The sequence below is a fragment of the Rhinolophus ferrumequinum genome, chromosome 11 (genome assembly GCF_004115265.2).
Source record: "Rhinolophus ferrumequinum isolate MPI-CBG mRhiFer1 chromosome 11, mRhiFer1_v1.p, whole genome shotgun sequence".
Lineage (NCBI taxonomy): Eukaryota > Metazoa > Chordata > Mammalia > Chiroptera > Rhinolophidae > Rhinolophus > Rhinolophus ferrumequinum.
In genome coordinates this window covers 15,730,047-15,757,903 of record NC_046294.1, presented here as the reverse complement: position 1 = coordinate 15,757,903, position 27,857 = coordinate 15,730,047, and the positions used below count along the sequence as shown (strand labels likewise).

At 56.0% G+C, this 27,857-nt stretch overlaps 2 protein-coding genes across 5 annotated transcripts in view; one reads left to right on the top strand and one right to left on the bottom strand.

Annotated features, from left to right (window-relative positions):
- Positions 1 to 3,693, top strand: part of TSPAN18 (tetraspanin 18) — a 177,850-nt gene extending 174,157 nt beyond the window's left edge. For all 3 annotated transcript variants that reach the window (XM_033119992.1, XM_033119991.1, XM_033119993.1), the window contains one exon: positions 1,474 to 3,693. In XM_033119992.1, coding sequence (XP_032975883.1) covers positions 1,474 to 1,521 — 48 coding nt within the window. In that variant the 3' untranslated portion in view covers positions 1,522 to 3,693. The remainder of the gene's footprint in view (positions 1 to 1,473) is intronic.
- A 981-nt stretch (positions 3,694 to 4,674) lies between these two features.
- On the bottom strand, positions 4,675 to 21,820 carry TP53I11 (tumor protein p53 inducible protein 11). Of its 2 annotated transcripts, none has more exons than XM_033119995.1 (8): positions 21,568 to 21,820; positions 11,322 to 11,405; positions 10,540 to 10,698; positions 9,861 to 9,919; positions 9,584 to 9,632; positions 9,118 to 9,214; positions 7,633 to 7,734; positions 4,675 to 7,135 (listed from the first exon to the last, which is right to left on the bottom strand). In XM_033119995.1, exons 3-8 carry the CDS (start codon positions 10,666 to 10,668, stop codon positions 7,002 to 7,004), a joined length of 570 nt encoding a protein of 189 aa, XP_032975886.1. In that variant the 5' UTR covers positions 10,669 to 10,698; positions 11,322 to 11,405; positions 21,568 to 21,820; the 3' UTR covers positions 4,675 to 7,001. The 2 variants fall into 2 exon arrangements, with proteins under 2 accessions (XP_032975886.1, XP_032975885.1); XM_033119994.1 differs by having other exon boundaries at positions 11,326 to 11,405; positions 21,568 to 21,810.
- Positions 21,821 to 27,857: the final 6,037 nt, after the last annotated feature.

Sequence of the window (27,857 nt, the reverse complement as noted above, 5' to 3'; positions counted from 1 at the left end):
ACTTGACGGAGGGGCCGCTGTCTGTGCTTCTGCATCAGGCATGTTCTCTGTGGTGTGTTCAGGGCCTGTAGGGCCTTGTTAACCTCACAGGGTGTTCTCAGCCCTCCTTACCTGAAGGTCCCAGTGCCCTCCAACGGGAGGCAGCTGCAGCTTCTTGTAGACACCAATAGGGGGCGCTTCGGCCAGAGGGCGGAGCTGCCACCTGCCTTCCCGTCTCAGGGATCTCAAACCCAGTGCTTAGGGAGGTTAGGGGAGCACCGTTACCCCCACCCCACCATCTCCAGGAAGGGGCACTAGCGCTTGCAACACCTGGCAACGTGGTCACCTTGCTCTGCTTTGTACTGTGTCTTACGGCCTTGTTTAGAGAAGTTTGTGGGACTATTAGAGACGCCAGAAAGGCTGGGCTCTTTTATTCACTCATTCATTCATTTACCCAGCAAGCATAGACTGAGCCCCTACTGTGTGCCAGCACTGTTGGAGGTGAACAAGTCCTCTCAGAGGAGGTCGCAGTGAACAAGAAACATAAATCTGTGCCGGGCCCAGGGACATCACAAGCACATATCCGATGCAGGAGGAACATGGGCGTTTAGAGTCCAGCTCCTCAGCCCCTGTGGGAGGCAAAACCCTGCTCCCAGACAGGGGACCTTTCCCATGGTCCCCACCCAGCCTTGCCTTCCCATCCCCGTCCCTCCTGGAGATTTGGCCATGAGCCTGTGGTCTGGGGACTGTCCCCTTGTGCTACTTGCAAGAAGAGCTGTGGCCATGGGGGCATCAGCCAGTCTGGTCAGAGGGCCATTCCTGAGTGGGCCTCTGCCTGCCCCACCACCGCAGGGCTCTTAGACATGTGATCAGTGGTTGCACTCCTACTCTGGGAAGGGCTGCCTGCACCTTTCTTGCCTCTTAATAACAATCCTGGTGGCTTTTCACTAAGTATCGATTACATAACAGGTGCCATTACATCATCAGATCATCACCTTATACTTCAATCTCACCACCTCCCTTTGAACTAGAAGTGGGAGAGTACAGGTTCTGAGTGTGGGTTCTGGGGTCAGGATGCCCGGACTCAAATCCTGGCTCCGCCGCCTGTAACTGTGTGACCTTAGGCAGGTTGCATGACCTCTCTGTGTCTCATTTCCTGGTCTGTGTAAAGTTTCTGAGAAAGCACTTCAAACTATGCCTGGCACACAGTGAGGTCTGAAAGGAAGTGTCTGGCCCAAGGTCATCGCTGGCGAGTAGGGAGCTGGATTTGAACTCATGTCTCTTGGTTTCCCAAGCCCCCTTCTGCCCATGACTACACTGCACGCAGAGGCCAGTGGCTGGTGAGAGGAGCTTGCCACCAGGGGAGTGTCGGGAATCCCTACAGCAGGAGTGTGTTGTGATGTGCGAGACCCCTTCCCCTCGGGGGGGTGGCACCGTGGAGAGCGGTGGGGACCAGGGTGTTGCCTAACGAGCCAACTCCTACTTTCTGTGCAGCTTTTCGCCATGATCTTCGCCATGTGCCTCTTCCGGGGCATCCAGTAAAGGGTGTGACCTGAAGCCTGAAGACTCATCCCACCCATCACTGCCCAGCACCCAAGCCCTCCCTACCCTCCCCCACACCCTTGCCCCCTTGACCCTGGGGGCGGGGGAGCCGGGGAGGTGAGGCCATCATGAGTGGCTAGGAGAAGGGACGGGGAAATCGCTATTTTTTTAACAAAACAAAATGACAAAAATATGGACTGATGTACCCCGCCTGGATTCCAGTGGGAGCCATGGGCTCGGCACAGGTGCCCCAGCACCTGCACCCAAGATGCCGACTGCACTGGAGACCAAAGGGACGTCAGTCCTAGGTCCCCTCCTCGGCCCAGCCAGACTCTGGCAGCCCTCAGTGCTTCATGGCCAGGTGCCAAGAAAGTGAGAATTCAGGCGACAAGAAGGCAAAAGCAAATCTCGGAGCGAAGTCGCCAAAGCCCAGGGGACCCAAGGAGACATGGTCAACACCTCCAGTCCTTGAGGACTTGGCACCTACACGCAATCCCTGGTCCTCCGGTGGATGGAGTTATCCCTGCTCCGGCTGGGGCCCAGGGTAGGCTGCGGACACTGGACCCCGTGGCCCAGCTGCTGGTCTCCTTGCTTTCCGCAGCTGTTGGACCAAATCTGGAAGGCGCAGATTCTCATCCACAGTCACACAGCATATGCATGACAGTTCTGAACGAGAACTGGGTCATCTCCAAGCTGCCTGTCCGTCCCTCCAGGGCTCCGTTAGTCCAGCAGATCTGCGGCTCACACCCCTCCCTGGCCTCAGCATTGTGGTTTCCCCAGAAGAGACAGCAGAGTGGTCAGGAACTGCGTCTTCCCAGCTCCACAGCTAAGACATTTTAGGACTCTGTCGCCCCGCCCTCCTCTCACCTCCCCACACTTGGAAGCCCCCAGAAACACACACATGCACACACATCAGAGTCCCGTTTCCACACTGCCCACCTCTCCCTACAAGCTGTCGCTTTCCCTGTTCTCCACCAATTCCCTGGCTCGGCTGGAAGGAGCCCCCAAGATCATGGGTTCTCCTCTCCCCACCCAGAACTGTGGCTTGGGTATCTTCTATAAGGTCCCCAACAAGACATCTCCACCCTCTTCATGAACACCTCCAGGGGCGGGGAGTTTACTACCTCCCAAGACAACCTCTGCCTTCGGACTGCTCTGACTATAGCGTCAGCTCAATACACGAGATTTTCCTGTGGTTTTTTCCGTGGCACCCCACTTGCTCTGCCTCCTTTCCTAAGTGTTAAGGCCACATGTTGTCTCACCCCGAGCCCTGTTATCTCCAGGCTAAAGAACTTCCGGGCATCTCATCATTTCTGCGGTGACATGGTTTTCTGTCCCTTCACTGTCCATAGCACATTTCTGAGTGCTCCCTCCAGGCTTGGGCAGGGAGAGGTTTTCCCACAAACTCACGGACACCCACTGCAGCACCCACAAATCAGCTCCTCATACACAGACCTCAAGTGCTAGACCAGTATCGGCAACTGGATTGCAAGATGCTTCAACCCCAATCAGTCAGGAGTGGCTGCCAGAGGCTGTGCCAAGGATCTGAGGTTTGGTCTGGGCTCAGTGGGAGAGGGCAATGTAATCTCTATTAGTAATGTCTGCTGGATACCTTGAGCTTGATTAGTGATGTCTGCCACAGGCACGGGAATGGGAGGATCGGGGGTGCCTGCCCTCCTTTCCTGTCTCTACTCTCTTCAGGGTCTGGGACAAGTCCATTCTGTCTCAGACCCTGTGCCAGCTTCCAGCCTCCCCTCATGCTTTCTAGCCACTGGGAGAGACAAAGCTGCAGCCCAGTGCTCCCTTAGTTTACCACCTGCCCCCTTCTGAGATGCAGTCAGGGCTCTGTGCCTGCTGTAAAGACTTGGTTAGACCCTCTTCCCGTTGCTCCCTTTCCCCCTGCCACTCTCCTACTGTCCCCACCTGTCCTGGCCCTCTCTCCAGGTCTCCAAATTGAGGCTTTCCAAATTGTCCGTTAATAGCCGGCCCTGGCAACTCCACGATGCCATGAGCTCCCTCGTGACTAGGCATTCCTGGGATCCTGGGGGCCCCACAGCTGGTACCCCCGCCCAGCATGAGAAGGGCATGGGGCCTGCCCCTCTAGACCCACCCACACGCTTACCTCCAGCTTCCTGGAAGAGGCAACTGGATGGTCTGAGATTGAACAAAAAAACAAAAAAACCCAGGCTGTTTAGGCGCAACTTAAGGTCAAATTGGGCAGCTGCCGTCCAGGGGCAACCGCAGCTTCTGGGCCCCATCTGGTCTCCTACTCACTGCCCACGAGAATCTGGGGCCTTGAAAGTAAGAAGAGCCTGGCATCTGGCACCACGCTGTTCTTTCAGTCTCTTTCCCTCCCACCCCTCCTGGGCCCCACAGGAGTTCAAGGTCACGGAGGACCACCTGGGTGAGGTGGGCTCATGGGTGGATGTGAGACTGTCACCACCAAGGGCTTTCCAGAAAGGTGCCAAGGCGCCCTGACTCTGCCCCTGCCGACCTTCCCAGCCACGGACCCGGTGCTCAGGCTGAAAAGCGAAAGCAGGCCAGAGGTCTGCTCTCTGTAGCATTAGCCCAGGCTGGTAGCTATTTGCAAGGCTGCCTATGTTCATTCAAGGAGTGTGGGAAAAGAAAGCTCCACCCCCATCTAAGGAGCCTCTCTCAGGCTCCAGAGCTGGCTGGGCTGGTCCAGATACAGCCCATAAATAGGTGCTGGTGGCAGTTGTTGGCTGCTGGGGTAGGAGATTAGGAAGGCCTCTTTAGAGACTTCATCTGACCCCAATAACAGGGCAAGGGCCAAGGAAGACCTTACACGAGTCCTGCACTGTTCCTTCCTGCTCCAAAAACTACTGCCTCTGGGAGAAGGACATACATCTTAGAGGTTGGGGCCCCTCCTCGGACTCCCCGGTCCCTCTCTCCTGTCCACGCCTAAGGGGCCCAGAAAGGATCCCTCCAACTAGCCGAGGCCTCAGCACCCCGTCTCCCCAGAGGTCCCCTCTTCCCTTCCACCTTGGGCCCTATGTTGAAAGTCTATTTTGAAAAATGTAAATGTTCCTTGCAGTAGATAGCAGAGCTAATTTATCATGTTTATTTCCTGTGAGCCCCCCTTTTTATATTATATATCAAGAGTTTTTGTAATATAAAACAGGACACCCACACTGATGGTTTTGCACTGGTTTTTGTGACCATTTCTTACAAAAAGAAAAAGGAACAAAGAATAAATAGTGACCGTGAAGAAAATTGGTCTTGATTTGGGGGTGGGCTGGGGCTGGGGTAGGAGCTAGGCAAGAAGACACTGGGTTCTAGCGGCAAGGGGGGATGGGGAAGGGACATTCTGGGTCTTCCCAAACCTTTAGGATGGGAGCTGGGCCCACACCGAGCCTTCCTCACTGAATGTGTGGGTTCCTTTGGCCCTCTCCCCTTTGTCACTGCATCCTCCCCAGCTAGGACTCCTCCTTGTTTTACCATCCTCCCTGCTCCCACCCCCCCAGGCTGTATGTCTTGTCTGCCAGGCACTCCCTCCCTCCGGGCCTCAGAGCGATGTTTAACCAAACAGCACAGAATTTCAGGAACGCTGCTCTGTGTCAGAGCCTGGGCAGCGCCATCTCAGTGGGCCCTCAAGACACCCCATGGAGCAAGGCAGTGCTCCCCCCATGCCCCACCAGGCTGAGAGAACGCTTGGCCGGCTCAGCCCCAGCAGATGCCCAACACAGAGCCTGACTACAGACCTCATGCCTCCGTTTCCCTGCCTGCCTCCAGGGGATCTACCAGCCACGCCCAGCGGTGACAGGCCAAACTACCCATCACCCATTAGAGGACGTGGCTTCAGCCTGTAGAACTGCCCACCCGCCGCCAACACGCCCTCCCAAAGGCAGCGGTGGGCTCCCAGCCTGCCCAGGGCTCTCCCTGAGGACAGGCACGACCTCCAGTGGCATGACACTGACGCCAGGAGAGAACAGGCCCTCCCTGGTGTCCAGGTTCCTTTCCGCTCAGCCACGGTTACCAGCAGCATAGCCTTAGGCACCCGACCCGCTGGGCCTCTCCTCTGCTGTGTACCAGTGGTGGTGCCACCACTCGGCTGGGCACTAGACATGTGGCTGCAGGGACAGCTGGGCACAGGGGAGGGCAGTGTGGCCCCGTGTGGGCAGGGTCAGGTTCCCAGACACAGGCCCACATGGCAGTAGCCAGAGCTGGGCTGTACCTACAGACCATCTTACCCCTTAAAAACACTTTTACAACAGGAAGCAAGACTGCTTCTCTCCACGTGTCTCCAGAACACGGGCTGACATCCCTGGTGTGCACACTTGTGTCCTGGAGGGAAGGAGCGTGTTGGGAGGAAGGACTAACGGGGGGCCCCCAAGCTTGTGGGCCTGCACGGGGTCTTCAGCTCTAAAGGAGCCAGTTGTCGGCCTTCTCCAGGGCATCTGGGGGGTGGTAGAGAGGAGGTAGCCTGCTGAAATAGTCCTATTTATTCCCCCTGCTGAGTTTGAAGGGTACCCAGTCCTACCCCACCAGGCCTTGGGGGCAGCGCAGGCTGGAGGTTCAGAGGGCAACACCCTGGGGAGTGGGGGGAAGTGGTGAGGGGGCTAAGCCTGGTGAACAACAGACCCTGGGGAACATGCCAAGGGACAAAGAAATGCCACTGCTTTTCTTTCATCATCCCCAAACCCCATCACTTCTAGGTGGCTTCCACCTCAGGTTATCTGTGTGTCCATCTGTCAGAGCCAGCCTGTGGGGGAGGCCGCTGGCAGTCTCTGGACCCAGGCCAGTTGGGAGAAGGGGATTCCTAGGGGCTTCCAGGAGTTGGGGTAGAGGCAGAACAGCCTTAAGTGAGACCCCAAGAGCCAAGGTGGCTGGGACAGGGCTCTGCTACATGTAGCCCACCTCACGGGAAGGCTGCAAGGGAAGTGCCAGCTCAAACACAGCCACCCCTGCCTGGCAGCTGCAGCTGGGCTGCGGAGAGGCCAGGTGTGTGTGTTTGGGGGTGGAGGTCCCCACATGTAGGGAGAACCCACAATAAGGAGTAAGGGCATAGGGTCAAGTCCTCGGGTTTTCCAGGCATAGACAGATGCCAAGTTCAGCTGCTTGGGAACTAAACTGGCTGGGGGTGTCAGGGGAGGACAAAGAGGCAGCTCGCAGCCTCTCGAGAGAGAAGAGTCTCCCAGCGGAAAGGGCAGGAGCCGCCCCTCAGCCCAAAACCCCGTGATGCAGGGTCTTCAGGCAGTGTCTGTCCAGGGGATCCGGAGACCAAGAGACCAAAGAAAAGGAGGCGTCACTATGTGGGGAAAGAACAGCGGTGCAGAGGCCCCGTCCCTCTCCAGACCTGAAAGCTCAGAAGATCACAGTATTTGGGGAGTGCCCAGGAGGAAAGGAAGGTGGCCACCCATCTGCCTGGGGCAAAGCAGGGTCCTTCCCGCCTTCCATGAACCAAAGAGAAACAGGCCCAGGGCCTCCCTGCCCCAGAGGGCCCCCGGCCTGGCAGGCAGCTAAACTTTCTTGGGTTTTCGGCCGACTTGGTAATAGTAGTAAACGCTGATGACGACAAAAAGGAGGCGGCTGGCCAGGAGCAGCAGGATCCCCAGGGTCATGAGGCCCGTCTCGGCGAGTGTGGCAGTGACCACTGTGGGAGAAAGACCAGGAGGGGACAAAGGTCAGAGGAGGCATGTGCCCTCACCCCACCACAGGGTGGCATGCTGATCCGGGAGTCCCGGGCCGACCGCCTCCCTGCTCTGCCCTGAGCCGGGGGTCCTGCCAGCTGTCTGACCCCACAGACATATCTGTTCTGAGGCCCCACACGGGACAAGGAGCAGGGCCTGTGGGCAAAACCAGTGTGTACTATCACACTTGTGCTGGGGTGTGGGAGGCTGCACATACACGTGGGGGGTAGGCTGTGGAAATGCACGGGTGTGCATTCAGGAAGATACAGGTACGGGGTAGGTGTGTGCACACAGGTGTGCAGACGCACAGGTAAACACAGCCACATGAGTCCCTCCCCCTCAGACAGGTTCCATCACTTCCTGGAAAGCCAAGTGGCAAGAGCTGGAAGATGGGGACAAAGCTGCCCTGCCCGCAACCCGCCTTCAGCCTCCCTCCCTCACTGCCCACCTTAGGACTCACCCAAGAACTGGACTCCGAAGTAGCAGGCTTCCGTGAGCAGAGTCCATCGGATGATAACTTTCTCAGCCGTGTAGAGAGCGTTCCACATGATCAGGGAGATGCCTGGGTGGGGACGAAGAATGGGACAGCCTGACCCACCCACCTCTCAGGGCAGGGGCAAGGGGCCTGCTCCTCCTCCCTCTGGCCCTACCTAGCAAGGATCCTGGACTTCCACACCTCCTGCCCCCACGCACGCTCCTCAGATTAAAACTCATCCATCTGTCCCGTCTTGTTCCCTCCAGGGTCAACTCTGCTGCTTCAGCCGTAAGCTCGTTCCTGTTCATGCAATTTCCTATTCACCATGGGACACTGGGCAAGTCAGATCCCCTCACTGGGACTCAGTCTTTTCATCCATAAAATGGGAAAACGGAGCTCTAGGTACCATGCCCCTATCAGGTTCAGTTATGATTCTGGATTAATGGGAGTCGATGAGTTAATGGGCTACCTGGTCCTATAATCACGTTTTCTTTCCAAAATGGACTCGTTGGAGACTGAAAATCTGAGCCCATTAAGGAATCACTCTAAGGAATTCCCCAAGGGGGGAAAGGTAGACCATATTTTCAGTGGAAGAACCACTCTCGCAGACCCAGCTTACCCAGTGTCTGCTGGCTCTGAACACCAGATATGTACTCATTTTATTTCAACAAACCTAACCCTGTAACCCTGGCTCTCCCACTGGGTGGGTGAATTGCTTAAAGCCGTCCCAATCTCCACCACTAGAGGTATTGGAGCTGGCCCTTGAAGGTTGAGGAGAAATGCAATTGGCACAAGACGGGCGAAAGTGCGTGCAAAGGCACAGAGGCCATCTGGAACTGGGGATGGGGCTTCATGAGGTGTGGCCGGATGTGGGGGAGGTAGGTTTGGAAAGGCAGGCTGGATCCACCCCACAGATGACCCTAAATGCCAGGTGAAGAGCTGGGACTTTATTCTGCAGACGACAGAGAACCATGGAGTGCTTTGGACAAAGAGAGGGACACCATCTGGGCTAGGTTTTTAAAACTGGAATTCAGCTTCCTAACAAGCACTGTCTGTGACTGAGATTGGAAAGGGAACAAGTGGTTCAAATGAGAGGCCCGAGGGCGTGAGGGGTTTGCAGACACCATGTTGATTGTCCCGCCTTCTCTAATCTGCGAGGCCCTGGAGGGCAGGACCTGGGCCTCATTCATCTCTGTATCCCAATGCCCAGGTGGTGCTCTACACCAGGAAGCGCCCGGTAAGTGCTCATTCCAGATGATGGCAAAGATGGAGCCCCAATCCACTGGGTGCATTCTACCAGGGGCCACAAGATGGCAGCATACACCCAGCAGAGACAGACGAAGGCTGAAGGGAGACAGCTCTGGGAAGGGGAGCCCCTGCACAAAGGAAGGCTCCCCATGTGCCCCTCAGCCACAGTGGGTCCCCTAGCTGACCATCACCTCCCCCAAAGTCTGCCCCAGCAATACTCACTGAGGATGGCCCCACCATAGAGGCGGATGGGGGTCTTGCTGGTCACCTGGGCTCCATCAAAAACCGCGTCATAGAGCTGGTCAGGGAAGGCAAGGGCCTGCGGACAGCGGGCGGAAGGCTCAGGGTGGGAGGATTTGCTGTTGAAATTTCCCCTGGACATCTTCTTCCCCCAGGAGCAGGGGCAGCGTCCCGGGGGCAGTCCCGGGTCAGGGACTGGATCGCCCCCACCTCTCACCCTCATGCCAGGACAGAAGGGGCAGCTCAGGGGCAAGGAGGCAGAACTATGCCCATGGATCTAGCAGGCTCCAGGCCAGGCAGGCACAGGTGGGATGAGGGCAAGGAGCCGGGACATGGAGGCAGCCAGGGAGCCTTGACAGATGGGGCCTCGGCATGTGGGCCATGTGGGGAGGGGCAGGGGAGGAGCCCCACAGGCCGAGGGTTCCCCAAGGGTGGACTGGGGGCTCACCATGATGGCAATGCCGGAGAAGAGCACAGCAGAAACAAACTGCCAGACCCTGGGGAGGCATCAAGAGGAAGGTCACGGCCAGGTCCCTTGCTGCCACCCCCAGACCCAAGGGGACCCTCTTCAGCCAAGATGTCCAGAGATGGCTGGTGTGTGGGCAGGGAATGAGATGGGATGGAGTCAAGGGCAAGAGCACAGGGGCAAGGCTGAGGAGGCGGGGTCTTACACAGCCCCTCCCCGTAACGCTGTCCCCAACCAACACTGACACATAAATGCTCACCTCAGCCCCAAAGGCTCCCGAACAGCAAACTTGATTTCGTTGCCCAAGACCTGGCTGATCTGTGGACACAGCGGGGTCACATGCAACCAGGCTGAGGCAGTGCTCAATATGCCCACTTATCATCCCCCAAACCCCCAGCATGCCCAGGGATCCACCTGGGTACCTCTGTTTAGCCAAAGGGCCATCCAGGCTGGGAGCGCCACCCTGAGGCCACTCCCTCACTGCCTGCCTGACACCAGAGCTTATGGGAAGAGGAAAGTAAGGTGGCTAAGAATGAAAGCTCAGGGCTCTGCTAGATGTGGGGAAGCCTGGCTTACTGGTGTGGCCTTAGGCAAGTCACCTACTCCCTTAGAGCCTCGGTTTTCTCACCTATAAAATGGGTTAATAACTTCATCTGCATCTCCCAGGGCTAGCAAGATTAAATAATGCTTATACAGCAGCTGGTGCAATAACAGGCACCTAATAAGCAATTAACTGTAATAACCTGTTTTCATTTTTGTTATTATTCCCCTAACATCTCCATTAAGTTTCTAGAAAAGAACTAAGTCCTGGGGCTCCTGCGGCTATATGGGTCTCAGCTCCTCCCTCCCCAAATGGGGGGCCAGACCTGCCTCCCCAAACCGGTGCTCAGAGGTGGACCCCTGGCTGTGGCCGGCTCGGCGCCCCTCCTGAGGCCTACCTTGGAGCGGTGGACCTCCCCATCGTCGTCCTCACCACCCACACCCAGGATCTTGCGGGTCTTCAGGCGGCTCACAAGGTCGGTCTGGCTGTGCTTTTTCATAAGAGGTGGGGGCTGCTTGGCCGCCATCTTGTCCTGGCACCCGGCCTCTGCAAAGGGCTGCAGAGAGACACCAGCCTCAGGCCATATATCCCGCCCAGCTTCCAGACCTCAGAGGGTACCAGGCCCCAGCCCAGGCTGAGGCCTCCCCCTAAGCCTTGGGTGGAGAACAGGACAGCAAATCTGAGGTCCCGGGCTCAGTCCCCACTGCCTAACCACCCTGCTGTGTGATGAAAAATGGGATGTCAATGCCCTCTTCTGGTCTCAGCTTCCTCATCGGGATGTGCATTTGGAGTGAGACCACACCCAAAATGTTCCAGGGAATGGGGGTAAATGAGGTTTAGAAGAGGGAAGAATGTGCCCAGCCCCGGGCCAGGGGTTCCTGAGCTGTGGGGTCCACGCTTCCCACTGAACTTTTGCCCAGATAATTCCTGCTGTCCAGCAAGCCCTCTCTCTCCCCCTCCCTCATATCCCTGAGACAAATTCCTTCAAACCTGCCAGGACTGAAGGAAGGGAAGGGGTCTGGCCCAGTGACCCAGCTGAGCGGAAGGAAGGCATGCCAGGGGTGTGGGCAGGGCTTCTGGCCGTCCACGCCTGTCCCTCCCTGTCACCAGCGCCCACCTCCAGCCTCTCCCCCCACCCACGACCCGCCACAGCCCCATCCTGGGCCAGGTCTTAAGCACCTACTGTGTGCCAGGCACGGTGGAGGGCAATCAAGACACAGAGCTGTGTCGCGTGCTCGATCTCACCACCAGTCAGCACAAAACCTAAGCAGAAGAGACGGGAGTGTAAACCGCCACGAGGCAAAGGCTTCCGGAAGTTGGTCTGGGGTGGCACTGGGCTCCTCTAATCCCAGCCTCTCTGCCCTGCAAGATGGGTGCTATTTACACCCATTTCACAGATGAGGAAACCAAGTTCAATGAGGTTCCACAGAAATGGACTGAATAACGGTAGCTCCCACACCCCACTGTGTGCCAGCTCCACCCAGGCAGCCAGGGTTTAACCACACTGCTCCTTGGGGACCGAGGTGCTGTCACAACACTTCAGCCATTTGCCACCATCTCCTTATGAATCCAGACAGAAGGTCTAATGAGCCTGGCATCCCTGTTGCTGCCAGGTGGGCCCAAAAGCCATTGTTGAGAACAGTGAAGAGCTGGCCCCCTCACCCATCCCTCCGCGAAGGAAGCACCTGGTGGCCTGGCCCTTGCCCTTCCTCTTCTGGCCTCCCCTCTGGCCTTGTAGTTTCAAATTACATACAGCAAAACTGACGATTTTGGTTGTAGTTATATGCATTTCAGTACATGTATAGATTCGTGTAACCACCACCTCCAACTTGGAAGAGGGCCGTTGTATCACTCACACCCTCCCCTCACCTTTAACCCCTGGCCACCGCTGGTCTGTTGTCTGTCACTATAGGTTTCTGTTTTTCTCAAACGTGTCATACGTGTATTAACGCAATCACATAGCCTAGAACCTTTTGAGATCAGCTTCTTTCTTTCAGCAAACTGCCTTTGCCATTCCTCCAAGCTGTGTGCCCACCACAGTGCACTCCTCTTCACCGCAGAGTGGTATTCCAGGGGACAGATGGACAGATGTACCAGTGTCATTACCCAGTCGCTCACTGAGGGACAAAGGGGTTGATTCCCGAGTTTGATGATCATGAACAGAGATGCTATAAAGATCCGTGTACAGACTTTTGTGAGACCATAAATTTTCATTTCTCTAAGGTAAATACCCAGGAATGGGATGATATTGAGTTATATGGTAAAGCTACAGTTCACTCTAGGAGAAAGTGCCAGACTGTTTTCCACCATGGTGACCCATTTACCCACAATGCACGAGTGTGCCAGTTCCTCCACATCCTGCACCAGGTATGGTCAGTCTCCTTCCAATAGGTCCCCTTGTGCTTTTAACCCTCACCCAGGCCAGCCATACTGCCTGATTCAGTCCTTACTGGCTGTGTGACTTAGACAAGTCACCTCACTGCTCTGAGCCTCAGTTTTCCCCATCTGTGAAATGGAGCCAAAATTCCCACCTCCTAGTGATCTTGGGGCAAAAAAGAAGCTTGGTCAGAGCATGCTTCTTCATTTAAATGTACAGCCACTGCACATTTAAATGAAGAAAATGCATTTAGTGAGGCTGTGCTGTGAGCCGGGTATGGGATGGTGGAACAGGGCCCCTGCCCTTTAGTAGCTCACAGCCTCGGTGCAGAGGGGGAGCTGATCTGTCAGTCATCAATCAGAGCAAGTGGCTTCTCTGAGCCCCAGTGTTCTCATCTGTGACATGCAAACAAATGGAAACCCTTACTCTTCCCCTAGGGCTGCTGTAGAGGGAAACAAAATAATGGGCAGGAAACGTTTTATAAAGTGCCAGCTAACTGCTAAAGCCCTAAGACCTAATGGTTAAGTGCTTAACTGCTGATGTCATACTGAGTTCAAATCCCAGACCTACGACTTCCTAGCCGTGTGCCTGTGGCATGTCACTTACTCTCTCAGTGCCTGTCTCCCCATCTGTAGTTGGGGAAATAAAACATCCTACCTCACGGGGATGTTGTGAGAATACACGATGTGATTCCCATGAAGCGTGTGGGACAGAGCCTGGCCTCTGAAACATGCTGTTAGATGGGCACTCTCCCCAGCCCCCAGCACCCTATGCAGCAGTAGGTCTGGGGCAGAGGCCAGGGAGCCTCAGGAGAGGGGCCCAACGTCTCCACCCCACTGGGCCACGCCCCCAGACCGCAGTCCCATGGCCTGAGGCGGACACGCAGGCCACAGCCCACCAGGTCTGGGCTATGACAGGGTCAGCTGCCTCCCTCTGCCCGACAACCCCTTCCCACCAACACACAAAGCTCCCCTCTGCACCCACCATAGGCCTGAACCACAAGCAAAGGCTGTGAGGTGTGGCAGTGCCAACCTACTGGGGCTGGGGACAGAAAGGGATTCCATTTGACATTGGCATCACTCGTGGAAGGGACAAGCTTTATCCACAGGTACTGCCATCAGGTACCCGGGCTGGTGGGACCCACTCTGGCCACCCCAAAGCCAGCCCCAGCAGCGAGCTCACCACCAACAAAGGGCCCTGGAGCCTCCCGGGGACAGTGAGATCTTGAACTTGACGTCCAGGGAGTGGATCCCCTGCACCTGCCTCTGCACAGTTAACTGCTTGAGCACTGAGTTCTATCCCGTCTTCACCTGCAGGACTGGGCCCAGCCCGGGGAGGGGAGGTGAGGATACAGCTTAGGTCCTGTATCCCCCGGACCTAAACATATCCCACCCCGAAGGCAAGCCCCACACACACACCTCTCAGATCTGCCCTTGAACTATCTTCCCCTTCAAGGCCACTCTACATGTTTCCTTTAGGCCTGGTCCCATTTTAACCCAAGAAGACAGAGGGCATCTCCCTCCACTCCCTTCCTTGCATCTGGCTGGACACTGACCTTGGTGCAAGATCCGGTTTCGAATCCTGATTCTGCCCTCTTACCTACTGCGGGGCTATAGGCAAGTCACCACACCTCTCCCAGCCTCCGTTTCTGCCCCTGTGAAAGGGGTACTGAGAACGCCCACTTTGCAGATGTGCTAGAAGATAAAGAGAGGGAGTGCGGGCAGTGCCTGCGGCCAAGTGCCCTGCCTGGGACAGGCCTGGCCCGGGCTCCTTCTACTTCCTTTTCTTCATTCAGCCATGCACAATGGAAAAAGCCTGCCTGGCAGGGCTGTCACGCTTCCTTTCCCAGACCCAGCTGCCATCTGAAGGGCCCCAGGGCTTCCTCAGGTGCCAGGCTTCCTGAGGCTAGGGGAAGGTGTAGAGAGCAGGGCTTCCCGCCCCCCACCTACATTTTACTTGGGAGGACCTGCGACGCAAGAAGGGAGAAGGTGGCTTGCAGCCCCGCCACACTCTGAGTTCATGCCCTTCTGCAGTCTGCCCCTGGCCAGCTTCTCTGACCTCAATTCCCAACAAAGCTGGCAAGTCACTGTCCTTTTAACAGTTTCTGCTTCTGAATCACTGCCCAGCCAGGAAGGCTCTCCCTGCCCTCCGGTCCCCCCACCTGGATGGTCCTTGTTCTTTGCATGGCCTGTCTGCCAGAGGCTCTTCCCAGGGCAGTGGCCTCCCTCCTCTGGACTCCTAGGGTTCAGAGTAGGTGGCCACTGCCACTCCCAGCCCATACTCCTAGGCATGTCACGGGCAGTTGATCCCCCTGAGACCCAGTAATATGAAGGCAAGGCTGCGAGTGCCCATCTGGTCTCCCTACTGGGCCTGGGGGCACAGCAGGCACTTTATCAGCACAGGTGAATGAGTGACAGTCGGGCAAGGGAAGCAGGTCTCCCCATACCCCCAAATCACTCAGGACCACACTCAGTTCAATTTGGCAAGGCCCAGGGGGGAGGCTCTGCTCCACACACACACACTAGACAGGGCAGAAAACTGAGGCCCAGAGTGGGCAGGGTCTGCCCAGGCCACACGTGAGCAGGGGGCAGAGGAGAGCAGGAAAGGGGCTTTGCACTCAGGCAGGGCTGGGTTAGAATTTGGGCTCCCCCTACTGGCCAGGTGGCCTTGGGCAAGTGGTTCATGGCGGGCTAAGAGAGGTTGCAAACTCACAAAAGGGCCTGGCACATGCGGTGCCCAGGCATGCTGGGGTTAGAGGGCTGGGTGAGGCTTGGCCTCCCCCACCTTATAGAGCCGAGACCAGCTCTGCAAGGTAAGCCCCAAGGGCCCAGGTTTCCCTCTGCAGGGCCTGGGACAGTCCTGGCACCTGAGCTCAACAAATATGTGACCAATTAGAGTTGGGAGAAGGTTCCCAGAGGCCCCCTGCTGGCCAAGGTCTGACCCCATGCAGCCCCTCTGGTGCTGTGGCATCAGAGGCTGGGAAAGAACACCCCCAAAGAGCTCCCAGTGGCAGCAAGACAGAGTGGCCAGGACTGGCCAGGGGCCAAGCAAAGCCCCCGGAAACGGAACCAGGCAGGAAGGGAGAGGCTCATCAGCGGTGAAAGTGTCAGAGGCTGATGACAGAGTGGGGTGGGGGGTGTATACTTAATGACTGGGAAACTTGGGCTCAAACCCCAATGCTTTGTCTTAATTGCACTGTGACCTCAGGAAAGTTTCTTAACGTCTCGGAGCCTCTATTTCCTCCTTTGCGAAACCACACTACTACTGCTTAGCTCACAGTGTTGTGATGAGGCATACTGAGAAAAGGCACCTGGTGTGTGCTACATAAAGGACAGCAATTAGTAAGATTATGGGGCGGCTGCAGGCCCTGGAAGTTCTGGAAGCTGAGCAGATGGGGCCGGGGCATCATTCTCACGCCCATCCTAAAGGGCCTCTCCCGACCCCTTGAAGACTTCCCAGGAAGCCTGGTTTCCATAGAAACGGGTGGACTACAGAGCTGTCCCTGTCATGCAACCTGACTGGCAGGGGAAGGGTACGGAGAGGAAGGGGCCTGGGACCCAGAACAGCCACCAGCTGCTGAGTCTGTGATTCAGGGGACAGTCACTGCTGCTGTATCGCAGCCAAGAACCACTTCCTTTCCAAACAAGACCCTCTGCCGGAGGAGCAGCATACCTGTCCCCCCCCCAATCTGGTAAGGAGAACTGCCCCCAGTCGCTTCCCCCCTCCCCGGGGCTGGAGGTGGGGGACAATTACTTCTAAGACCAGGAATTCCCTGTAACCCCACCACACCCCCACTTTACAGACGAGGAAACTAAGGTCAAAGTGACTTATTCAAGTGTCTCTTGGAGTAAGTGGCAGAGCTGACATTCAAACCAAATTACAGTTTAACTGGACATCCTGAGAGGAGCTGGGGCGTGTATGTGGGGGTGTATGTGTATGTGTGGGAGGGATTGTTTGGTGAGCCTGACCTCCAAAAACAACTAAGCTCTAAGCCATCTTCCTTCCCCTCTGCATCTCCCCGTGAGAGTCCCTGGTGGGTCTCCAGCATCTGAGCTCCGCCCTGGGGTCCAGCCTCCCTTGGATTAAAGCCTATGACTCCAGCAGGACCTGGGAAAATCTGCAGGGAGACCTATTGTTCTGTTATCACATTCGTGCAAAATAGCTGGAAATGGAGTTTGGGACAGGGCAACACCAGGGGTGGGGGTCAGTGGGAGACTCGGGTCCCTGGCCAGGGAGAAGGGGAGGCAGGGAGGGCCCCAACAAGGCAACCAGAGCCTACGCCATCCACCCTGTGGTCCTTTCCTGGGGCAACCCATCACCTCCTTGGGCAAGATGGGGTCTAAAGACCCCCCGCTCAGAACCCACCACCTGGGCCCTCAGGCAGAATGAATCTTGGGGCTAAAGGGACCTGTGTTCGCGTCATGGCTGTGCATTGCTGGCCCTGTGCCTTTGGGCAGACGCCCCTGTCCATTCCTTCATTACAAATGGGGGGGGGGGGTAATACCTGACTTACTAGGTTGTGTGAGCTAAATGAGGAAGTCACAGGACACAAAGGAGGCTTGAGGGACACAGCTGCGTTACCAACATTATCACAGCAGCCTCTGGGTACGGGGTTTTGGGGATGGGGGTCTCGGGGCCCACAGGCTAAGGGAGGAAGCCGAGGCCAGGCTGCCATGCAGCAGGGCGTGCATGCAGTGTGTCCCTGGAGAGGGTAATTATTCCAAAGGCCAGGCCAGCCTTAATCAGCCTTGTCTCCCAAGTAGCCGGTGAGCCAGGGGCTCATCCATCTCTGTCACGTCCCACCCTCACCTCCCACCATCACCATGGGCTCAGTGTCCACGCTGCCGCAAAAGGCAAGGATGACAGAGTAGAACTGGCAGGGAGAGGAGGGAGCGCTATGCAAATCCTGCAACAAAGCTCTGTAGTCAAGAAAGGGATGCCACACCACATTTTCACAAACCTCCAGGAACCTGAGAGCTGGCAGCTGAGGGTTTGCCCTGCAGCTGGAAGGCTGACTGGTGGGGGAGCCCTGAGTCACTGAGCTGAGACAGGCCTGCTGAGGTCACCGGCAGATTCTGCCATCACAGGTAGCCAGGGCAGGACTTTGGGACTCAGTTTCCTCATCTGAAGAAATGGGAGTGTGGTCCAGGCTACGACACTCCTGATTTAGCTTCCACACCGTGCGGTCCACTACCCCACACTCTAGCTGCCCGAAAGACCCTAGCTCCAGCTGATAGGGAACACACATATTCTTTCTCTCTACTAGTTCTCGTCTTTCGAAGGCACCTAATTTCCAGAAAGGCAGAGGAAAGCCCAAACGTTCATCACAAACAAGTATCTCCAAAGTATCAGGGACAAAAAATAAACATTGCCTGCTGTGTTGGAGACTGGGGAAGGTAGGGCAGGGCAGAGTGCCAGAAGGGGACACCCGTGGGGGCCTCAGCCAGGGCTCTGAAACTGCTGCTGTGTGTAAGGGGTGGGGGCAGCCATTGTCACCACTCAGGAGTCACTGAGAGGGTTTTCCCTGTTCCCAGTGTCACTCACAAAGAGCAGAGCACATGGAGAATTCCTGTCCTTTTCAGGCCAGGAGTGGGCCAGCCTCTCCCTTGGCCCAGTGACCATGTCAGGGCCCTCAAAGGCAGCTGGTGCTTCTGTATTCCCAGGGGGCCAAGGTCATTAGGACAGCCTTGCTTCCGGATCTCATGCTGCCAGCGCTCTTCTGAGAAGGCAGTGGACACATCCCTCTCCTCTCCCACCTCCCCCCACCCCTGTAGCTGCTCAGGAACTCAGAGGGGGAGGAGAGGAGAGAAGGAAGGGAGTTTCCTTGAAGGGATGCACTACCATTTTGGGCAACTTCTTCAGAAGCCAAGTGGTGATCTGCCTTCTGGGTGGGTTGAGGGAGGCAGGCAGAAGGGTCCGTGTACCTTTCCCAGGACGCTGATGGGCCAGAACCACAATCCAGGACTGACCATCTCTTCCAGGGTTTGGGGCTCTGGCTTAGTGTTTAAAGGAGGTCCCAACTCAAAAGGCCCATGTTTAATTCTGGCTCTACCATTTGTTAGCTGCATGACCTTGGGCCAGTGATACTACCTTTCTCAACCTCAGTTTCCTCATCTGTTAAATGGGTATAATAATGACACCTACTTCCCACCAATGAGAAGATGCATAAAAAAACACCTAGAAAAGTACCTGTTTCATAGTGAATGCTCAATAATGTTGATGTTGTTATTCTCATACTAGGAGAGTCAATTCTTTGCCTCAGTTTCCCCCTTGACCATACCAGCTTCAGAACAAGTCCTCTTCTAGGCAACATATAGAGTGGGGTGTTTACAAGGGGGTGACCATGGGAAGGAAATGGGAAGAGAGAGAACAAGAGTCACTCTGGGTCAGGAGGAGGATGCTGCCCCAACTGCACAAACAACACCGTGAGAAGGGAGAACCAGAGACATGGAGCCCCTTGGGTTACTAAGCCTGGGTGGCTCTCCTCTACGTCCCTGGTACTTGGTCAGGCCTGGCCCTGGGAGGGACACAACCAGTGCTGTGAATGAATGGTTGAGACGCAGGGTGAAGGGAAAGTATTGTGGGCCAGGAGTCAGAACATTAGGTGCCCTGCTTTGCAGCTGCCTCTCCTGGACTACATGTTCTGGGATGACTTATGTGCTGTTTCTGGGCAACACATATCTCATCTGTGAAATGGGGAGGCTCCATCCCTTCTCAGCCAGTCTTGCCTCCTATCTCTTCCCCATGGCCTTACTCTACCCTCGTTGCACTGACTCTTTACCTTTCCTCAAATACAGCAGGCACATTCCAGCCTCAGGGCCTTTGCACAAATTGTTCTCTGCAGGATCTTTACTTCCTGAAGCTATGTCCTACCTCCTCAGGGAGGCCTCCCTGACCACCCTTTTTAAAATGGCAATCTCACCCCTGGTCTTGACACAGAGCTTTTCCCCTTTACCTCCCAATACACTACATAATTTGCTTATTGATTTTATTAGTTATTTGCTCCTCCCCCCTTTAAGCGGCAGCTCCATGAGGGAATCTTTATTTTGTTCACAGCTGTCTCCCAGTGCCTGGAACTGTGGGGGCAGGCACTTCACTCACGACATCATTTTGGGTGGAGAGCTCACATTTTGTTCAATGAGGGCAAGTAAAGGACAGCACAGGGCTGTGTGGAATGTAACTGCACTCCCCGTTCTACCCCCCAGAAGGGCAGACCTTTCTCCAGCAGAGGACATGGGTCTAACATAAGACCTTGGGGGAGGGGAGGCAGCTGAGTGTGGGATTGGAGAAGCTGGAGGCGGGGGGAGGTGGCCTGGAGGCAGGGCCCTACAGAGCAGAAGCTTGAGCAATGGACCCAGGTGTCCACAGCCAGATATGGGTGAATAGCTTCGGGCCTCAGTCCTCTACTCCAAACTTGGAAGGGCTGATTAAGCTGACAGCATATGGGCAGGAAAGGTGAAGCCAGGGCAGCTGGCTCCCAGGATATTGGCGCCAGAGGGGGCCTCAAAGACCAGACCGCCCATTTTTCAGATGGGATAACAGAGACATGGAGAAGAGACAGTACCTTATTTCCTAACAACCCAGGAAAAAGCTTTCCTCTTGGGCTGAGTGTGGAGCTTCGGCTAAGGAATGGTCAGGGCCCCCTCCTCTCCAACAACCGCTCCCACCCCACCTCCAGTGTCCCAGGGATTTGTGGGCTGCAGGAAGAGAGGCCGCCAGGGACGAAGGTGGGCATCCCTGCAGCCCAGGGGCCTTCATCCCGCGGGACCGCCCCACCAGGAAAAGTTTGTCTGAAGGAAATCAACCAGGAAGTGCGGAGCGGCCTTGGCTTAGGATGAACCTCCGGGTTTTCGGCCTCCGCCCCGCTTCTGGCCCCCGCCCCCAACGTTCCCGCGGAGAAAGCCGCTCCCCTCCCGCCGCAAGGCGGCGGCGGCAGCCGGGGACCGCGTGGGCGCGTGGAGGATGGTGCGAGGAGACGCAAAGCGAGCGCCAGAACCTGCTGGGCGCGGCGTTCTGGAGGTTCCTCTACAGACCCCCAGGGTGGTTGCGAGCATTTTGCCGACAGCCGGGAGCCCCAGCCCACCCTGCGCCAGGCCAATTGCCCCACACCGCCCCCTTTCTGCTGCGCGCGCGACTTAGGGGAGAGTGGGGGGCGTCAGTCTCCACCTGTGCTTCCCCTACCCCGCCCCCAACAATTGGGGCTTAGGCGCGGCTTCCATTTCAGCCTGCTCCCCCACCCTCCCAACCAGCCTGGTGACTAGGGTCTCTCCAGTCTTGCTTCTGCCCGCTCCAATATGTCCTTTATCTCCCAGATTCAGCCACTCACCCACTTTCTAAGACCCTAGGCGGGGAACTCCGGGCGGTTGGGCGCCCCCGGGTCTTCTAGCCCAGCACCCCCGCCCCCACGGCCCCCCGAACGAGAAGGTCGTTCCAGACTTGTGGGCTGCGGGAACTCCGCCACCTCGGTCCGCGGCCCAGCGGGGGCTTAAAGGGGAGGAGGGGACTCGCAAGTTTGTGCAGTGTACTCCCCGGACAGGGGAACAATGGCGGGGGGGGGGAGCGGTGGCACAGATGGAGGGGGAGGGGACAGAGAACCGAGCGCAGCGACGGAGTCAGACCCCAGCGAGGGAGAAACTGCTTTTCGCTCCGTTTCTCCTGCTCCGAAGCAGAGAGCGCGCGAGCCCAGGAGGAGGAGGCTGAAGGCAAAATAAACAGTCCAAGCGGGAGGAGACGGCGGAGAGACAATGCCGGGGAGAGGGAAACCGAGTCAGAGGGAAGGGCAGCGAGCGGAGAACGCGAAGGGAGGAACAGAAGGGCTTCGGAAAGGCGCCTTGGAGAGCCGGGGAGGGGACCCGTGGGGTCCCGGCCGAATCCGCCGGTGCCAAGAGATCCTGGAGTGCCCAGCTTGTGCGCACGGGGTCCTCACTGTCCCCAGCGGTCCCTGAGGCCGCAGGGGCGCCTCTAGGCTGCGCTGCGCAGGCACCGGCCCGCCGGCGGCGGGAGGGGAAAGTGCGAGGTTCCGAAGCGGCGGCGGGGAGCAGAACTTACGTTGCTAGCGCATGCTGGCGCCGGCGGCGCGGATCTGGCGTGCTGGGGAACCTCCGGCGCTCACATTGCGCCGCCCGCGCCGGGCAGGACAGGCCAGGGCCAGGCTGGACTGCGCGCGGCACCCACCGCGGCCGGAGTATGCCCGAGTCTGGCGTCCCGCGCTGGTCCCTCCTCTCAGTGCCGCGCAGAAGCCAATGGCGCGCCGTCCCCTCCCACGCGCCGGGCTGCCTCGCCCCCGAGGGTGGCCGCCGGGGCGGGGGGGAGAGAGGGGTTGGGGGGGACTGGGCTCCGGGCTCCCCTGCTGAGGCTTTGCTAGAGACCGCCGGCGGGGGGCGCGCTCACGCCCTGGGAGATGGCGCTGGGGAATCAAAACTCGGGGCTGCCCAGGAAGACTTTCTTGGCAAGTTCTGAAGCCCGCCCCTTTTGTGAGACTATCAACACTCCCATAGTTTGGCAAACAAACCACAATGTCTTAAATACCTTTGGTGTAGTCCGCGGGGCCTCGGCCAGTGTCTAAAATGGAAGGGACTGCTTGGCTGGTACTCAAGTGTGTAGTAACACAATTCCAATGGTCACCTGCCGAGCGCCCTCCACTAGATGCCAAGCACCTTGTGCTCAAGGAGTTACAGGTATTAACTCATTTGATTCTCACAACTACCTATAAGGTCGGGGTGATCAATCCCATTTTACAGATGGCTGTCATTGTTTGATTTCATTTAGCCTCCTGGCTTCCAGCCCAGGCCTACCCTTCTCTCCCCCTACTAGGCGTGACTTTGCCAGATAACATGATACCAACACACACACACACACTCACACACACCCCTTCATCCTCCACACAGCCTCAGCGATGTTGCTGTAAATTGCACTGTCACTGACTAAGATTTTATCTGGGGCTCCTGGACATGTGGAGGTGGGGGAGGCACAGTTGTCAGATTGGGGAAAAGGCGGGTAAGAATGGGGTTTGGGAGTTCTGGAGGCTCTCTGGGAGCCTTTCAGCCTAGACGAACCAGGCTCCAATAAACAACACCTCTCCCCTCAGATTCTGGACTCATTTCAACCTCCTGTGACCAGTAACGTGCTCAACCCAACTCCCACCCCCTGCACCCTCCCTAGAAAACTGCCTGCATCTCTTCATCTTGTCTAATGGTCATACATTGGGGGTGGCAGCGAGGGAAGAGGTAGATGGCTGACGCTATATTTCACAAGACAAGAAAATGGGGCAGAGAGAGGTGAGTGGTGCCCCAGGCACCTAGCTAGGTGTGTATTTTGACACTAGGTCTGAGTTCTTTCTGCAGTAGTTTCTTAAAGGTTCATCAAGCGGGCTCTGGAGCCAGACTGCCCAGGTTCAAATCCAGGTCCAGCATTTTGGTGACTGTGGCCTTGGGCACACACAGATAGCAGCAGAAGAAACAACTCATAATGACAGGCAGTCCTTGGGGGGGGCAGAGTAGAAGGAAGAGACTATATCCATTACCCTCCCCCAGCATCCACTTTCCCTCAAGGGCCCATTAGAAGCTCTTGTACTCCTCCTTCCTATACATTTTTCTAAAGTGATGCACAGCTCCTTCAGGAACATTCCTTAGACTGTCCTTCTGTCGTTAACCTTTCTGAGTTACCTCATCTTTACATTGAGCATTAAAAAGTTCACCTCGCTGGGCTATTGTGAGGATTAAAACTGACATTCATAAAATGCACCCCAAATCTAGACAAGAATAGGTGCTTGGCACATGGTAACAACGAGGTGTCATTATTTAGAGTGCAGGAGAAGGGACTTAACTGAGAGGGTTTGAGACGGGCGTCATGACCCTGGCTCTGCTTCTAACCAGCTATGTGACCCCCTAATGCACCTGAATCATGGGACTATAAAGACACCTGCTTCTCAGAGCTTGTGAGAGTCAAATGAGCAGATTAGATGAAAAAGGTTTGCAAACTGGAATGGCCGATTCGTTATTGTCATTATTATTATGATTCTGATTATTGTGAAATGTTTCCCTCAAAATCCCAGGAGGGGGGAATGGAGCCAAGAAGGCCAGCTGGGAGAGGGTCACTCCCCCCAGCCTCCCACAGGAGCGTGGGAGCAGCCAGGCTTCCATCTGCCCTGGTTCCCCTCAGCAGGGGCGGCCTCACCTCCTCAGTGACCTGGTGGGAGTTAGTGTGCCTATGTGTGCCTGTGCAGGTGGGTGCTGGAAGGTGACATGGACACAAGGAATGCCAGTGTCCGTGGCCAGAAATCCCTTAGGGATTGTGAATTCCCCTGGGAAGAATGCAAATGCAATTGGACCTCAAAGGTGCCAGCAGTGAGCCTAGTTTTGGCATCTGAGAGGTGCAAGAGAGAGCCTATGGGGAGGGGCGTTGGCCTAGTCTTGGGGCCAGGACCTGGGGGCAGGTCTCAGCAGTGACCCACATCCTGAGAAAGGGGGGCACAGAGAGGAAGTAGAGGAAGAGGATGTTGTCAGGGGCCCTTGTGGTTGAGCCCAAGGGGTTTGGAGCTGATGGACCTGGGTTCAAATCCAAGTTATGGGACTATGAGTCAGTGCTTTCATTTCTCTAAGCCTCAGTTTCCTGGTCTAAAATGGTGATAATAGCAGAGCTTATTTCCTAGGGCTTATTGGGAGTTTTACAGACAGGATGCACATAAAGCAAGGAGCAGGCACATAGAAATTATTGTTGCTGATATTAGTCAGCAGCCCAGAAGAAGGAGGAAGGGAGAGGGCCTTGGGAGATGCTGGTGCTTTGTAAACTGTAAAAGGTGGCTCTGGCGTGAGAGTTGTCAGGCCAGGGTGGTTGAAGCTGCCACAAGGAGTACCGTTTGCGCCAAAGATGAAAGGGTCCCTGTCCCAAGGAGTGAGGCTGGCTCCCCTCCCACTTCCCCTCACTTCCCTTCAGAACTGCCTTCCCTGGTAAGAAGACCTCCGGGGCTTTCCTCTCTATCCCTCGTGGGCCAGCTTGAGCATAGCTTTGGGAACTGAGAGAAGCAGCTGGGAGCTCAGGAGCTCTGAGGCAGGCCTCCCCCACACTACCCAGACCTCCTTCTCTCCACCCCATTCCCCACGGCCACCCTCATTCCTGGGAATCATCTCGCTGCTCACTGCTCACTGCTCACTGCTCACTGCTGCTGCTCCAGGACCACAGAATACCAAGCAGCTCCTCACCTGGGAGAGAGACATCAGGATGGGGTGGAAACTATGAGATTCACCCTTTCCCAAAGGAAAGATGTGACAGCTCAGGTGCCAGCGGACCAAAGCAAGCCATTTCCTGCTTCCAATGGGGCAAGGCTCAAGGGGACAGGCGAGAGCAGGACTTGGTATTTAGACCATCCTGGATTTAGGGTCAAGGCCCTAGTCCTGGATAACTAGCTCTGTGGCCTTAGAGAAGCTGAGACACTTGCCTGAGCCTCAGTTTTTTAATCTGACAAATGGACAGAGAAAAATCACGATGACTCACAGGGTAGCTTGCAGGGTTAAATGTAAGTCCTGAGATCAGGGCCTCGTTCACAGTAAGTGTTCAATAAATGTTCATGGACTCAATGAATGAATGAACATGTGGAAATGAGAGTGAGTGGGGACAGAGATGGGGTGAGAGGGTGCCTGGTGGCTGTCTGTAGGAAAGCCATCCTCCACCAGCTGGGAGAGTCGGGGTTATCTGGGGGCCTTGTTTCCTAGGCTCAAGACACCCATTTCTCTGTGTTGGTGTGAAGGGGACAGCTTCCACAACTTAGGATAAAATAGACTATTCCTTATGGGCACAGCTGACACTTGTAAGCCAAACAAGAGCCTCAGGCTGAGTCCAGAAACTCTCAAAGAACAGGTTTTCACCTGTGCCAACAGATTCTAATTCATAAAATCACTTTGGAGCAGTGGTTCTCAGTGTGGTTACAGGGAACATGTTAGAAATGCAATTTTTCAGTCCTACCTTAGACTACTACAGAATCAGAAACTTTGGAAGGAGGGAGTGGCTGGAGCAGCAAGCAGTCTGCCATTTCAACAAGCCGTCTAGGAGATTCTGATAGGAGCTAAAGTTTCAGAACCATTGTTTTAGAGCTTGCAAAGCAGATTCCTCGATTCTCTCATTTAAAATGGTATTATTTGGTTCATTCTACAGGTAAGGGTAACTAGTCTCCCTCTGCCAGATAATACCCATCATGGAGGTGGAAGAGATGGGCCTGGAACCCACAGCATTTGGTTCTGGAGTATTTGTGTTTGCGTTCCCGGGATCAGACTGCTGACTCAGGTGGGGAGGGGAAAGGGCTCTGAGCTGAGGGGCTGCGACGGGATGCTGGCTCCCTCCCTCTTTTCCAGGAGAGGGGGCAGGTGGTGTTTGTTTATTATTCCCTTAGAGGTGCCCCAAACCAAATCTACATAAATAAAGCCCCGCCTGGCACTTTGAGGGATCGTTTTTATTAATACTCGCGGGTCGCTGCCGAGGCGGATTGCAATAATACTAAAGGCGGCCCCGCGCCGTGCACGGAGGTATCATTATGTAATTGCTTGGTGGAAGAGCTGAGAGCCAGGGCACCAGAGGCCCTGAGTGCCCTTGTCGGCATACTAGAGGCGGACTGGGGGCTCCAGCGGCGGGGAGGCTGCGCTCCGGGGCGCGGGGGGGGGGGGGGGCGCAGGGGCGCAGGGGCGGCGGGGGAAGCGAGCACCCCGCCTACGAGTCCAGGCTGGCCCGCTTTATGCGGCGCTGTCCTCCTATGCCCGAAGCGGGTTAACCCCTGCGTTGTTGGGTGCAGCCCTCCACTTGGGGCAAAGGGGCCACCAGAGGCAGATTTCCTGTCCCTGGGGACCCTGGAGGGTGAACCAGGGCTTTCCCTCCCCCACTCACCAGGGTCCCTCCTTGCCCCACCCTCACTCTGACCTGGGGGAGAGAGAAAGAAGACCAACACTTTCAGCAACTTCTGGGTGCAAGATGGGTGACCTGCATACCAGACTCCTGGCAGTCCCTGTGAGGTGCCCATCTTACCATCTTACAGATGGGCACCTGGGACCCAGAAAGCCTGGCTTCATGCACTAAGAATTCCAGTCCCTGAAATCCTCAGTTCCAAAGCCCATGTTTGTTCCCCTTGCACCCACCATGGGTCTTTATACCCACCATGAATCATCTGTTGCCTCAGTTTCCCATTGGGACTCAAAGCTCCAGGATGCTGTTGATGGAGTGGAAAGTACTGTGTGCTTTCAACATTAGGGGACGGGGGAGGGGTTTGGCACAGGCAGTACAGTAGCTGGGATGCTGGTGTCCACCTGGAAGATGGTGCCAAGGGCATGCTATGGCTGTGTCAGCACACCAGGTCCTGCCCCCACACTCCCAACCATGCCCCGACTCTGGGAAGCAACCCCTGCATATCCCCAAACACTCCAGTGCTCCAGCCCTCTTGGCCTTTGCTCAGGTGGGCCCTGTGCCAGGTTTGCCCTTCTCCCATCCACCAGACAGACTCTTCTCCCAGAAGTCTTCCCAGCACCCCCCACCCACCCACACACACACCAGGAAGCCTTCAACATTGTCTCTTCAAGCCCTGGGAGCGCCTGGTAACAGCACCTGCATTAGGGAAGCTATTGTTATCTGTCTGCCCCCATTAGGCCATGAGGTCTGGAAAGGTGGCTCAGTGTCTGACTTATCTTCATGGAAGTACCCCGCCCCTTAACACAGGGCCTGACACACAGTAGGCATTTTGCAGCACTGGGTGAATTTGAGGTGAAGGGTGGAACTCTCATATGGATTTAACGCTTGGTGACAATCTTCAGACCCTAGCTTCAGAGTTCCACAGACCTGCCAGTGGCTCTGCCAACTCCTAGCTGGGTGGCTTTGGGCAATTTTTGTAGACTCCCTGGGCCTCTGTTTCCCCATCATTAAACAGGGATGATGGCAATCCCAGTCTCATGATGCTAGTTAGTGTTTATTGAGTACTTACTATATGCTATGTATATGCTGTGTGACTTCGTGGACTCTCCAGCTCTGAAGAGGTAGCAACTATTGATATCTCCACTCTGTAGATAAGGAACTCTCCCAAATCACCAGCTGATAAGGGACACAGCCTGGATTCAAACCCTGGTCTCTCTGTCTCCTGTGTTTCTTATCTCCCTTTCACAGGATTATTTTGACGATCAGATGACAAGTAGTTAAGTAAGGACTAGCATACAATAGGTTCTCAATAAGGCTCACGCCTGCCCCTCCACTCTAAAGCTTTCAGGGCAGCTCTCCTTTTGCCCTTCAGCACCCCACCCCCACCCCAGGGACCCCTGGGCATTGTGGGAACCTTCTGTGGGAAGAGGGGTTAAGGAGGGGGTTGCGAG